The sequence below is a fragment of the Scophthalmus maximus genome, chromosome 7 (assembly GCF_022379125.1).
Source record: "Scophthalmus maximus strain ysfricsl-2021 chromosome 7, ASM2237912v1, whole genome shotgun sequence".
NCBI classification, from domain to species: Eukaryota; Metazoa; Chordata; class Actinopteri; order Pleuronectiformes; family Scophthalmidae; genus Scophthalmus; species Scophthalmus maximus.
The window spans coordinates 15,541,337-15,556,765 of record NC_061521.1 but is presented as its reverse complement, the minus strand read 5'-3'; the positions used below and the strand labels follow the sequence as shown (position 1 = coordinate 15,556,765).

The 15,429-nt window shown below is 42.1% G+C and overlaps 1 protein-coding gene across 7 annotated transcripts in view; it reads left to right on the top strand.

Annotated features, from left to right (window-relative positions):
* Positions 1–15,429, top strand: part of mef2aa (myocyte enhancer factor 2aa) — a 58,427-nt gene that overhangs the window by 19,025 nt on the left and 23,973 nt on the right. For all 7 annotated transcript variants that reach the window (XM_035641826.2, XM_035641825.2, XM_035641832.2 and 4 more), the window contains 2 exons: positions 1,637–1,867; positions 9,353–9,556. In XM_035641826.2, coding sequence (XP_035497719.2) covers positions 1,814–1,867; positions 9,353–9,556 — 258 coding nt within the window. In that variant the 5' untranslated portion in view covers positions 1,637–1,813. The remainder of the gene's footprint in view (positions 1–1,636; positions 1,868–9,352; positions 9,557–15,429) is intronic.

Genomic DNA, 15,429 nt, shown 5'->3' with positions numbered 1-15,429 from the left:
TCACATCCTTGAAAATAAGGTTTTGTCAGCGTCATGTTTTAGCCTTTGACTAATTTTTGATGAGTGCAGACAATAGGTTGAGAGCAAAGACACACATGCAGTTTGAAAGCCCTCCTAGCTTGTAATTTTGTATCTTTGTGTGAGAAAAAAATATCATAAGGGCAGGACACAGTGGACACACGCATGCACGTGTTCAGCAAAAAAAATGTAACTTGTGTGTAAAACCAAATCTCTGTTTTGACATTGTGCCATGAAATATGAAGAATCTCCACTCCTCATAATGAAAGAACAAAAAAAAGAAATCAGGGTTTTTAAATATTTTATTAACTTTGTGACCTCAGTGAATTCACCAGCATACCTCCAGTTCCAGAAAATGCAATGAAGGGAGTTGAAACCGTCCCTGACCGATCGAACAATGCTTTGTCAGTTTGTGCGAAATGGTGAACATTTTCCACTCTCCCTGGCCTGTTGTGATGGAGGTTGGGAAAATTCCATGTGGGAGTTCAGGTGGCTACTGTCCTGGCTCAGACCGCCATGTGTGGGTAGTTAGTGAGGTGATCTCAGTCAAGGTTGCCTACAGCGGAGCCCCGATTCAGACAGCCAGACACCATAATGCCAGTCCAGCTGTAACCGATAATGACTGCTTGCCACTGGAACTGGTCATTTTCATTTTCACTGCCAATGCGGCCCCTGGCTTCCCTGTCTCACAACTGCTGACTGCATCTCATGGCCCGAGTTGTTAACCTTTTTTACATTTGTACTCATGGGGGAAATGCAGTTGTTTAGACATTTTCTATTTGCTGGGTGTAAGTGATGGATGCACCTCCAGGGGAGGGACTATATTTCTTCTTGCAGAGAAGCAGAGACAGGACAGAGTTAGATATTCCCTGGGGAACAGTGTGGACTGAAACCACTGGACAGGTTAGAGCCCATCTGGGAATATACCCCCACCTTCTACATCCCTCCTGGCTTCTCCACCAGCCCAGGAGATTTGAGCAACTGTCAAACTGGGTGCTCTCTTAATCACCTGAAAAGCAAAGCTGGTATCAGGGTGGGCGAGCTCAGGAAGAGCAAGAAAAACCTTGCGGTTCTGTCTCTGCAGGCAGATGACAGTAGATAAAAAGATTGATTTCACTGTCATGTCTTTACAATAAAAATGAAGATGCAGCAGGTTAGTTTAGATTAGCACAACGACTGACGGTCTAAAAAGGAGGGAAGAGCTTGTCTATATTTGAAGATAAAAAACTCCTTCTGCCAGCTCCGCTAAAGCCCACTAAAGCTGTTTTCAGACATGAACTCAGGAAAATCTCCAGAAAAATGGGTTCAGTTCAGCAGATAAATTATCTTGATAATTTTGAATTATACTAGATTCTGTAGTTCAATACAACTTGTCTACGACTCTTGTATAACTGCCGCCCTTTCAAGAATGAAGCCATCTTTCAGTGACTTGAGCAGAGGTTCAAGTGCAGCAGCCAAGGAGATACGGACATGCCATGTGGGTCTCATACTTTGTGAATGTGCTTGAGGACATAACACAGAGCCCTCCGGTGCTTTGAAGTGCCTAAGGAGACATTGTTGAGTGTCAAGTTGACTTTCTGTTTCTCTCTGTCTCTCTCTCTCCCTCTGCCTCGCTTAGGTCATCTTGGAGATTGTGGTCGGGTCTTGCCGAAGAGCGAAGGGCGTATTGAGAAGAGTGAACGAGCGTAATACAAGAAGAGAGTCTTTTGCACGATGTGCTAGGAGAGCGGTGGAAGAAAGCTTGTTGTTTTTCTGATATTGTTGAGGTGTCAGAGAGGCCGGAAAGGACACAGCCATGGGCCGGAAGAAGATACAGATCACCAGGATCATGGATGAGAGGAACAGGCAGGTGAGTGTCACTGTTTTTTTCATTTTCATTGTACCTACAGTCTCTATCTATCTATACCACTTTTCAATACATTCAGAAACAGAAAATTATATATATGAATAACGCACATATATATCGGGATCATCAGACTCATATTCTCTTATCTTATTTTACAAGAGGCTAGTATATTTACTTTACTTTGTATCTGAGACAAAAAAAATAAGGTTGTTCTCTACCTGTCTGGAGCTAACATTCTTCTTCCACTTCCCCTGCCGGCTTGGACCAGAGTTCAGCAGCTGTCATTGTGTGCATGGATCTAAACAGACATACCTCCCTCCCCAAAGGTCCCAGCGAGCCGAACAGGGACCATGACATTTCTTTGTCAGTGCGGTCATATTTACAGACATGATTCCCCTGCCACCCTGCAATTTCAGCCTGAGAAGTTGATGAGGCAGCAGGAGCGCTGGGCTGCAGCGGGGGCCTCATCGCGTGGGAGTGAACTGAGGGTAGTGAGGAGCACAGCGAGCTGACTGTGGCCTCCCCACACTGTAGGGCTTGTCCCCTGGCCTGGCAGTATGGCCTGGCCCCTTCGCTGTAGCTCTATGTGCTTGCAGCTGTTTGGTAGTAATTAGGAGCAGCCACCGCACCACAGCACCCTCTCATTTGCAGGGTGGGTCAGCAGGACACACGGCACCCTTCTCTGCCTCGGCTACACTGGTCCTGGCTAGCCACAGACGGGGAGAGAGCTGGAATTCTCTCTGTCTGGTTATGTTAAATATAAACTCCTAAACAGCAAAACACTGTAGAAAACAGCCCAAGTCTGTTCGAAAACAAGAATAACAGGCTTAGATATCTATAGCTGCAAGGCCGGGTCCATCCCTTTTTTAGATTTGCTCCCTTGGATTTTTGTTGAGGACCCATGCCGCAGTTTTTGATAAATTATACCAGTTAATGTAGATGTTGAGGTTTTCTATATCCAAGTAGAACACATTGTGTTAACTCTATGTATAATGAGCTTTTCTTTACAGGTGGAACAACTTTTGCTGGGCATGCTTCTCCTCCTCTGGGTATTAACATGATACAGTATTATCCAAATGGTACTCTAACTGTGTCTGTGTCTGTTGCTGTAAGGCTAGCAGCTTAGTGTTAGACAAAAATGTTCACTGTTGACCAATTGTCAGTTTAACACCTGGCCGTGGGTGGGATCCAAAAAGGGAAGGCAAGAGGGAACCACTCTTGGCCCATTGGTGGCATCTACGTTCTATGCGAAAAGGGGGGAAATAACATGAAAACAGGTTGTCATCCGATCGCCAGGTGAGCAAGTTCAACGGACCCAGTCTTTACAATGAATATACAGTGTGAAGGGAGTGAGGGAAGATATTTAGCTCTATTGTTTCACAGAAAAGTGGAGCTGCAGAGAGAGACATTGCTTATTACTGATGTGTCTCCCAAAGTCGAGTGTTTGCATCAGATTTTAAACTTCTCACTGTATAATTTGCAAGAAAAGTTTATCAGCAGAGCGCAGGCATTTTCGCCTTGCGTTGAGTTGGTTTCAGCTGGCTCAGCAGAGAATCCGCTATGACAATGGGCCACTGCTGAAATAAAGCTTTGGTATAGAGTGATGTATGCATGTGTATCTTTCTCTCTCTTTTTTTCCCCTGTGGGCCATGAAGCACACAGTGCCATCTCCCTGGGGCGTGCTCCGAACCAAGGGGAAATAGCCATTACCATATGATCCCCATTGTCAGGAGCCAATTTGAATCCTTATCTGCGCTGCTCTGCTACTAGCTATCCATACGCGTAGCATTAAAATGAAAGGAGTCCTTAAGTGGGCTAATTGGATAGTATCGCTATACAGGATGTCGTGTGGGGACAGTTGGGGCTCCCTTGCATTATCACTTCAAGTGTTTTAGAAGGGCTGTTAACCTTTCAGGATTTATAACATGGAGTGTGGCAGAGGCTGAGAAGGTCTGTAATTGCACAATCTATCAGGAATTGTGAGGTGCAGAGGTGAGGCAGGCGGTTTTTATTTTGCCTCAAGCCATTACCTACAGAGTATACTGATAACCCTTTCTTATAATACAGACTCCCAACGTCTATTGTCGTATGACAAGATAATAAATAAAACTCTTTTCATTTGTTCCACACATTATGTCTAAATAAGACCTATGTGCGCAGCTTTGTGTTGACGCACAGGTTTGATTTCCTCTGGAATGAGACAGGAAGGCAGCAGAGGCCCTGTCATGCATACTGTATATACTGCATAAGTGATGATCCTACAACGCAGCGGCAGAGTCATCAGCAAGACGACAGACTCGCTGATTGCAAATGAATGCTGGACAACAACCTGACAGCAGCACCGCCCTGGCCAATTCTCCTCACTTCCATTATCCACAGCAATTATCACTTTCAGAGACATCGTCTCGAATAAACACGTGCCGGTTCAAACAGTTTACTCAGATGGACCAGTGAAATTTCAAAAAGAGAGGAGCATCCGTTTTGATGTTGGAGCCAGTGTTGCCTGCTTCTCAGAGCAGCTGTCATGTACATGTGTGCGTGTGCATCAACAGAAGGAGTGGTGGTGAAGCAGGGAGGGATGCACATAGTGTGGCAAGTTAGCATAGGAGAAAGGTTGGTGGAGCTTAGTGATTGGTGTCTAGTGACGTCCTCTGGATGCCATTAAGCAGGCTCACTGGGGGTAATTGCCCAAGTCATTAAAAGTTTGATGATTTTGCTGCTGGGTGGAGGGTTGCCTGCCCTTGCTGTGGCTCATTTTGGAATTTGCTCTGGCACATCAAGTGCCTGTAGGCACAAAGCAGTTTTCTCTCACTTTCTCTCCGGGGAGCAACACAGCCCAAACCTCCCATTTCTTAGTCTTCACCCATTCCTGGAGTTCTGAGTGGTCGTCATTATATTTTGACAGGTAAAGAACTTGTTTATAGACAATGGAAAGAACACAGGGATACTGTGAAATGTGACAGCTCGGGAATACATCATTATTGTTCAAGATTGTGTAGTCACTGCTTAGGTGTAATTTCCATTAAACCACACTGAAGCAGCAAAACAAAAATTTGGGTGATGGTGTTCGACACAGAGGTTGCATCTTGTAACCAAGTGGCCAAGTCACGCCACCGATTTGTTTGTGAACTGCCATTTGGAATCTTCCAGTTTAGCATTTTGACCAGCGCCATCTTGGAGGAGTGGGGAGTGGGGCCTGTCTGAGAGCTCGCCTTCACCTGTGACCTGCAACCACTGGACGGTACTAGCTGTCAATCACATGTTATCTATGCCCCAAAGCATACATTGCTCTGTCCATCGTCTATTTTACTCTAAAAGGGACATCATTGACTAAATGAACATCATGCTGTATTGAAAAAGACAATATGCTTACACTTTTAGATGATGTAAAATTATTTGATTAAATCACGCTCAGAACTCATTATTGTTTTTTTTCTAGATATACCTCTAGTTAACCTACTTATAGTTTATTAAAAGGCATGTCAACCTCTCCACGAAACAGCATCAGTCACGCCTACTGTAGGTTTCAAGGTCAATCCCACCCAGTGGACGAGGCCTTTGCGCCCTCAATTTGTCCACATGGGGTTCCTGGGGCTGTCCTCTCGCACAGCGAGAGCTGATAGAGACAGACAGTTGTGGTGGACCTGGCCTGTCTCCCAGGCCAGCACACTCTGGCACCGCATAGCCAGGGCAGCAGCCACAGGGCCCGGGTCACTCTGCCAGCTGGTGCCAGACCTCTGTGTCTCTCAAGCTTGCTCTCATATCTGCCATGGGGGCCGTCAGAGGTGGCACGAGGTTCTAATAAGGCTGCTAGCTCCTCACCCCTCCGAAGGTGTTAGTGACTCAGGCATCTCCTGCCATGCCCCAGTCACAGCTGCACTCTCAGTCCCAGATGTCTTGTTTGTCATCTTGGCACGTCTGCCTGAGGACAGACATTGATAGACCCCTTTGATTGACACATCAACTATGTGTGGACGTGTGTGTCAGGATTTGTTGTAGGTTACGTTACTATATCCTAGACAGTTTTCTGTGGCAGGGAGTGTCTAGTAGTGGATGGGTATTATTAAAGGACATTTGTACAATCTGTACAAGCATGGCTGATTGGCACATATACCTGTGCTATGGTTTTAAGATTTATCACAGGACTCAAGGTGAAATTTTACACATACATGAAGGAATGACCTTGGCACAGCCAGTTATCGTGTAACTCAATTTTAGTTAAATATGCATTGTACTTCACCAGCCTAGCTGGTTTGTGATTTGTTTTGTATCCAAAAGACGACTATAACTGGTGAGCCCAGTTTGCTTGTTGCTTTTTAGCTAAGATTTTTTATCGTTTCCCCTTGAGTTCCATTTTGTGATTTCCAGTGATGGAAGTTTCCCATCGGTGACTGGCTCAATAAGATGGATCTATGATGTTGCTTTGGTGCAGCACGCTTTTCTCTGCTGCAGCACTACTCTGTGATATTGGCCATATTTTATAGAAACATCTTGCACATTTTAGTGTTGCTTAAAACAACATTTTAGAACCTGCAAAGCTCATAACTAAAGTATGAAAAAATATGCACACAAGACCTGAATTACCAAGCTCAATTAAAGCCCGGTAAAAACAAAGGATAGTGGGGCACCTGGGAAAAAATTGGAAATGCAGAAAGTGCAGAATTACCACTTCATCTTGACGTTGTGAGAGTGTCTTTAAAAGTCAGAAGTCTCTGCTTGCCACAGTCTAAATGAAATGCTGGTATATAGTTAGCGATTGGTCTGGTATTGTGTGATGTGTTATTATAACTTTATCAAAGGCAGAGAATGTTTGAATCGCTCCAGATCACGGGGAGTCTAAAGATGGCCGATATCTATTCTTTGGCCAAGACATTTGATGCCTCCGAACAGCTGTGAGATGCACAGTGTGTAGTACAACACAGCTTTACTACACTGACGCTAATCCTGTCATTGTGAATTACATGAATTAGTCAGGGAGCTTGACTACACGTACCACATCTGAATATAGGAGCCACTAGAATTTTTGAAACCACATCGAGCGACTTTGTGGGTGTCTTTGACTCGGTGAACCATAGGAACGTTCTGCCCGTGACCCTCCCACTTGACCTCAAGGATGTCTGTGGTTTTCCACTGTCTCACCAGTCACCCCAGACAAAATGGGGGTGGATGGCCGGGTTGTATTAGTATATGCTGCTCTAAATGTTTGGAGCTGGTTTGTGTCATAGCTACATTTCTTAAAATATCCAAAATTGGCCAAAATTGCAGACTTATTTCCCTTATTAAAGGTAACTGTGTAAAGACAAAAGAGAAATGTGGTTGTCACCTCCAACGGCAGTGTGTGCAGCAGCTGGCTCTTGTAGAGGCACTGTGTCTTTGGCTAGGACCAAATCTCAGTGCTGCTGCTGAGGTTGAAATGAAGCGGTGGCTGGGTCAGCAGCCCTGCACTCAGCACTCTGCCATGCATCCAGGTGGAACAAAGGCCTCACTCAGCGTCTCATCCTGGGCTTCCTGCTGAAAGGTGACATCTCCATGGCTTAACAACCACATTCATCTGCTAAAGAGCATACAATTTGCTAATCGTTTTCCCACATGACAATCCCTGCTTTCCAGTTGGTTAGGCAAAAAAACAAATGAGCAAGCGGGCAAATTGTTTGAGTGGGCAGCCTTAATGTTTTGTCAGAGGAGACTGGTATCAGCTGGTTGGGTCAACAGGTACTGTAACTGGGTAGAAACAGACCTGAGACTGGCCACATGCATCATCCCCTTTTCTGCCTCTCTGCAGCAATCTACCTTGAAAAAACCAACAGAATGACATTCTGTTTGATTCAATGTCTCCTGTATTATAAACCTTGTCATTTCAAGAAACATCTTATTACTATTTGGTTTGTCAGTTTGCTCGGCTCACATTTGTGCACTGCATAGAAAATGACAGGAGAGAGTGGGAATAATGGTCCCGTGTAATTACCTGTAGTGAGGAAGATTTGAAATTCATTTATCCCAGCTGGAGTGACCCCACTGCCTGAGTGGTTACATAGACTCCATGCAACACATTGGATTATACTGCATTATAACAGTTGAAATAAGGGTATAGCCGCAAGCTGTGACCAATTAAATTTGAACAAAGCCAGCTCATCTGCTCAAGTCTTCTCATAGTAGGTCAGTGAAACTGATGAAGAATACAGACACACGCACTCCTCTGTGGCTCTACGCTCTTACCAGCACATTCACAAGGCACACGCTATAATACACATTTGACCAGGAACATATAATAAACATAAACCCAAAGTCACGGTTTCAAAACTATGCTCTACAAACATCCATTACGAAACCAAAGGAGAGAACAGCTGCCTGTCCTCCCTACTTGTGAATAATGTTTTTTACGCTTGAGCAATGAGTGTAGCATACTGTAAAAAGATGGCGTAGCATAATGACATGTGTGTATGGGGCGACCACAGAGACAGAGCTGCAGAGATGCAGGACATAAAGTCACTTTGCAGCTAGGGTTTTTCGTTACCGTCGGAGTGATGTATGACCCGAAGTCCCATCTGAGGGCTCATGTTACCGGGCTCATGCTGCAGATAGCTGTCCGTATATGGAGCCAGGGGCTAAAGTAATGTATAGACCCCTGTTGTTTCCAAAGCTCTGACTCAGCTCGCTGACTCGTGCCTCTCAACCTGACCTCTGGCCTGATAACTAGACATTTCAGACGTGCACATGTTATTGCGATCATTCCTGTAGGAGGAACAGTCTTGTTATCTGTCCCCTTGGTTACAGTAACACTGTTGTAATATAATGAGACCATTAATACTGTTATTTTTCCTGGCTCAGCCTATGGTGTACTCACTCCAGATGAGAGTATTGTTTTTTTTTTCACTTTTTAAAACTTGTTGGCAATGTACCCAGAGATTTAAAACAAATCTTTAAAAAAGGGTTTGTAAATGAAGCAGCTCTACAATATACACTGTAGATTTTACATACGATTTTTACATACAAAACTTTTTTACTCTTTATGCATTGCTACAGCTAACAGTATAAAATAGTAAAAATCCAATCCACCTCTACAAACTTAATTATTTAATAGTTTAACACTTTAATGCAGTAGTTAAAATATTCCTAATATATAATAAATTATAATATGTTGCATTGTGAGTATTCTTTTTTTTTACTTCTGATTGTTTTTTTTTTGCTCCTAATAACTTTGGAACTTAGATGCTAGTAAATCAGAATGCAGGACTTATATTATGTATTTGTACTCTGTGGTATTGCTCTTTGTACTAACATGTGAATACTTCTTCCACCACTGACGATTACTTTATGCAACAAACACAGAGTTGGATAAATAAACTACTGCTTACTTTTATAATAAGAGTACGAGATGTTTTTTATAAACACAAGTTTACTTTATTCACTTTACTTTGATCATCTTTTTAAATTAGAGAAACTGCTTTCCTCTTTAATGGATGGTTTTGTTTTCTGTGTCTTCCTCAGGTTACCTTCACGAAGAGGAAGTTTGGCTTGATGAAAAAGGCCTATGAGCTAAGTGTACTATGTGACTGTGAGATCGCCCTCATCATTTTCAACAGCTCTAACAAACTGTTCCAGTACGCCAGCACAGACATGGACAAAGTGTTGCTGAAATACACAGAGTACAATGAGCCCCATGAGAGCAGAACCAACTCTGACATTGTCGAGGTGAGTGTCGCTTTCTTACTTTGTGAGGGAAAACTTCCTTCACGTCATGATGCACTTTTGTCCTTTGTCTTCTTAAACAACTGATATTCAAATTTAAGATAAATTAGCAACAAAATTATTATTTCATATTATTTTAGCACTGGATTCGTACCGTTAAATATATTTAGCCTCAAAGGCTTTGATGAGGGCTGCAAGGGTAACAGACAATTGTGAGGATCAAGTAACAGTTTCCTTCCAGTCACCATTCAGATAGGGCACAGGAGGTCTGCACTCCCTGATAAGTTCAGCTTCCCCCGTGCCCATCAACGGACGCGGGGAACCTATCTCTGCTCACGCATGCAGGCAGTAGCCGCTGATCACCATGGTGACCTGTTTCCCATGGATATTGTACCTGTGGCGCTCAGTTCTCTGGCTTTAGTCGTCATTACAGACAATCACCCGGCAATTTTTTTTCCCCAGTGAAAATACAGTGTTTAGTACATTCCACGCTGCTCTATAAAACTCACACAAACATTTTTGCTCAGCTTTCTGCATGCCCAGGGACTAGCGGACGAGTAATCCACTTGTTACTGTATGCCAGCTTATAAAATTGTCAGCCAAAAGTGTAAAAGCCCAAGTAAATGAGAATGATTAGAGACACATCATGTTCCAAACATCATTTATTGTGGCATGTGTGGTTTCGTGACTCATTCAAGATCTGCTCTAAGAGCCAGGTATCTTCATTATGACTAAATATAAGCATGTACAATGCACGTAAATGCCTATTGAAAAAATCATGATACTGCGAGTGTGAATTCGCACCCTCCGTTTTGATAGCTATTATTTAAAATAATGATTTCTGCACAAAAGCGTTTTATTAGACAATGCCTACTGCTGCATTGCAAGACTCTTTTTTTTTGTTACTGCCACCTGTCCACTACAAAACACAGCTTTTTTATTATAGCTTCTCAAGTAATAGACATTAAGATGGGGGGTTGGTGGTGGAATTTTTTCAAGAATCCTAGCTTTGGAAACGACTTTCACTTGGAGGAATTAGTGAAATTACATGCAGCATAAAGGAGTCAGCTGTGGCCCATTATCTTTTATTCATGCTGCTGCTGCCTGTGAATTACCTGCTTGGCAGAGCTGCAGAAGAGTGGTTTGGCATCCAGTAGACTCATGCAGTCACTCAGTCACCATCAGGAGTCCACGGAGCAGAGGAGGGGCTCACCTGCATAAAAAATACATGGATACACTCCTTACTTACATAAGAGTGACCACACATTTGTTTTGTGCCGTGACTGGAAGCTGTCTTAGTTTGGTGCAAACACAACAACAGCCCTTTATGCGTTTTCGGTTCATATCAGCTGGGTCATTCACACTGTTATATCGCATATATTCGAGGTCCACTCGTGTATGTTTATGTTGACTGCATGGTGTAATTGCAGTGTACATTGTGCATAACGTAGCACCGGGTCCCTTGTTGATTTCCCACTTCGCCCTTCTGGCTACTCTCAAGGAAGGCCACCCGCTGCACAAAAGGCGAGAACAAGCTACCGTTGTCCTCGCTCACTCGGCCAGCATCTTTGCAGATATGCACAAATCCTCCTCTCTGCCTGCTGGCTATGTGCATGGTCAACTTTCAGAAGTGAAGAAGCAGAGCAGAAGTAACCAACCCCGTCCACTTCACGGCATCACCACATTACCCCACTATTCATTTGGCCAGAGAGCTTGTGTCGGAGGTGGTTGATAATCTGTGGAAACTATGATTTGATCATATTCTAATAGAAATCTCAATGGCTACAGATGAGCACTTTTCCAGTCTTGTTGCCTCTCTGCAGCTGCACAGAACCTCATACAGTTCACAGAGGTTTGTAATGATGGGAAGAATCCACCCCTCCCCCGTTTTTTTAGTGAAATGCGGCTCACATGAGGACACTTACACTGGACACTTATCTAAATTTTTAAATTGTGTTAAACCAATCTTTGCGACGCAAACAATCATGTGCTCATTTGTCCAGTTTGAGAGGCCAGAAAAAAACCTCTCCCACATTTTTTAACTGGGGAGCTGGTTCAGAGTGAGAAAACTAAATCAGAGGTCACAGTCCCGCTCAGTAGTACCATCTGTAGATAAAGGCTGAGCTGTGCGGTGTGGGAGAACAGTCTCCAGGTTTTCCACAGATGGATGCATGCCTGGGCCACAGTTTGATAACCCAGTGGAGGGCTTTGGACTTGGCTCACAGTCCAAAGTGGAGCAGTAGGCTCCGATTTTTTCTTCTATGTGTGTTGGTGTGTGTGTTTGCATGTGTTGATGGTCTTAACGTTACTAACGGTCCAGGCGACAGGTGAACTGCTGTTTGAAATCTGTCCTTTAATGCATTTACCTGTGTCACACAATGCTTCTAAACAACAGCAAGGTATATTTTCATTGTTTTATCTGTATGTATAGTAAAAATAATATAGTGTTACTATATAGTAAAGATTAACGATGCTCACACTTGCTTTACTGGTCTGTTTAAACCCACAACATCTGCAATTCCAGCATATTTTTCCAAAGTGAAAAAAAAAAAGTTCACGTTTGCTGAGCAACACACACAAAACCATTTGGCTGTTGCGTTCCTCTCCTACTCAGCAACATTAAGTTAATTCTATTCTCTAAAAAACATCAGTATTTGTTATGGGTTGTGTTATTGTGAACCATTGAGAGTGTACCTGACTGATGTGGTTTTATATGGAGTTGTTTCTACTGTGAGTCCGATCAAATTCTGTTTGTACCACAAAATGAAAATGCTGCTGCTAGTCATTAGATCAATCTAATAATATTTACTCTTCCTCCCCTCTCTTCTTGTGGAGCTAATCGGATTTTGCTTACGCTCCCCTACAACCTCACACCATTGTCCTGCACACAGAAAAGAGCCTTTTGTCTGTCGGAGAAACCTTGAAATCAGCTAGTCACTTCACAGGCATCATTTGGCATTTGTGTGTCCTCTCTTTGAGCAATTCAGGTATATAATATGGATTAGGAAAAATCAAGTTTGCAGGCACATGGAATCTACATTAAGCCAAACACTTAAACATAATCTTATGAAATCAGGCTTGTGAATAGGCCCTAACCTAATTTGTGAATGCAATTGAAGTCAAATACTAATGCTTCCTAATTGTAAATAACTGGACTGCATCATATGCAAATAGTTGACTTTTCACTGCTCTTTTCATGTCCTTTACCCTGATGATTTGTGAGAGTAAACAATCTGAGATCATTCATAGGGAAATTCTGCTTATCTTCCTCATGACAGAGACGGGCGACCATTGTAACTGCGACTTGAGGAAAGCAGAACTTTCCCTGTCTGTTTATTTATGAAGGAATAGTCCACCTTTCATAAGACCTCGGCAGTTTGACGAAATGTGCATAAAATAGTCAAGTCATTTCAGTTTGATTTTATTTCACGATCACTATCAACGTTTGCGATGAATGGAGTGGTGTTAATTGTTCAATAAGATATTTAAATTTTGACCATTACTGAATGTCAAGCCCTGTGTTTTCATCTGAATCTCACATTGTCCCTATTTTGTTTGTGGTATCCACTCTGCCCTTTGCAGGTTTCAGAGTGACAAAGGCAACATGCACAGTCAGCACAGCTAAGGGCCATATTTGTCATCAGGTCCTAAATTCCGTATTTTATTAATATTATCATCACTATTTTACAGAGGGAGACGAGCAGTGCATTAAGCCGCTGTGCTTGGAAAGTGCATTTACCGAGACTTACAGCTCAAAGAAGAAAAAAATAATAATGTGATTGCCAGTTATGGAATAAACCACTTTAAAAGCTCAGGGCTGAATGGGCACCGGTAGTTTCAGACAGGGGGTGTTTATGTTGTCAATCAAAGACTGAGCAGTGATTAAGACTCATTTCTGTCTTAATGAATGCAAATTGGCACATCTGCTATGGTGGGCTAGCTGTCCAGACTCTTCAATTAGCATGATTGATCAATTATCCTCCTGCTGGTAGCGTACTGGAAATGGAGGCAGGGGAAAGGGGCTGGGAGTTGGGGGGTAGGAAGTGAAATAAAAGGACTGAGAAAAAGAAAATGAACATAAAAACTCTCCTAAACCTTCCCTCAGTAAATCTGATATTTTGTTTGATTATACTGAAAGAAGAGGCCTCTCACTTTACAAATATTACAAGTATTATCAAACCCGCATAGCAACTTAAGTCAGCAGTTTATTTTATTAAAGTTTAAATTAACTTTACATGAACAAAACCCAAATTTGCCTTTTAATTCTGTCTGATTCTCCATTGACAGAATATCTGATCAAATGTCCCTCAGGGAGCCTCAGCCTTGTAAATATGTAGTATCAGTGCGCTTCCAACGCTGAACTCTATCGAGGGTATTGTTTTATGCAGCTTGTTTGTGTTGGTTTTAGCAGCCGCTGCACAAATCCTTGAATATCAAATCGCACACTGGTGAGACTACGCTTTGAGAACCACCTCTGTGTGTTTCTATAATTGTGACACAAAAACATAAATGAACGGTCAAATGAAGCTCAGGCTGGCTCACAGAAAACTAAATAATCATGCTCATTGCATTTCACACGTGTTATGGTTATGTTTTTCATTCATTATTTTTCTACTTTTTGTCATAAAACTAAATGCAGCAGTATTTGTTTACAAGTAACCTTAAGCAACTTTCAAATCTGTGTATTTCTGAAGACCTTTTCGCTGGGTCTACTCGTGCAGACACGAGTAGTTTTTCTTCTTTTTTGTTAGTGGCTGTTGTGAGCTTGTAATGTTTTTTTTCTTCTGATATCTGTTTGGTCTGAGGAAAACAACGTCAGGGTTAAAAAGATGAATGACATCAATTCCTTAGCAGCAAAGCATTTTGTGGAAAGACCAAACTATAAGCGCCACTTTACTTCATGTTCATAACCAGGCGCAACATCTAAACAAGGCTGCTGCTCGGTCTATTTTTCTTTATGTTGACAGAATCACCGTTAAAATAAACCAGTTACATTAAAACATATACAGTCATATTATTATAAACGCCACCCCTTTCTCTAACCCTCTGGCTGAGTTAACAAACTACCCTTTTCTCTTTCAGTTCAGGTCTTGTGTTCTCAGTGCTCTATTTCTTATTCTTTCTAAAAACTGAAATGAACTGTTATCAAGAGAAATGTAGAATAGCAAGTTATATCAACTTTTCATATGTAGGATTTAGTGACAGTTCATTATTCCAGCTGGTAATAACCATGATTTCTTATTGTCTGACTGGCCCATTTGCTTCCCCCTGTCTTTGTAAATAATTATCTACATCATTATTGATCATTTGCTGGTCTTATTACACAGTAGTTTGGAAATGGAGAGGGAACATTGGTCTAAATGTAGCAACAAAATCAGTATTCAGAGCAATTTTTTAATATTTCAAATATCTGATGGAAAATCTTTAGTATTTACAGAAAAAACAAACCAGATATTTTCTTCAATAAAGATCTGCCTCATAACCTATTCAAAAGTTTTCATTAATCAGATCAGGTTCAGTGATCTCATTGTTGGGCCTCTATGACACTTTCTCTCCACCTCCAACGCTTCACCAGTATCTTTCAGTCTTCTCCTCGACCGCGCTGTCATCATATTACTATGATTCTCCTTTTTGGTATTTCATCATGATGAGATATCCTTTTTTAAGCTAAATCAAATGTTATTGCTGTTGACATAGACTTATTGGGTTGATGTTGATTTTTCCAGTGCTTTTCAATATATGTGAATTTTTCTTCCAGGCCATTTTTAATATTACATTTAGAAAAAAAAGGTATGCTTTTGGGCTTCTGTGATTTATTGGAGTGATATTAAAATGATTTTCTATATTTTCACTTCCGCCGTAGGTCACGCACTGCA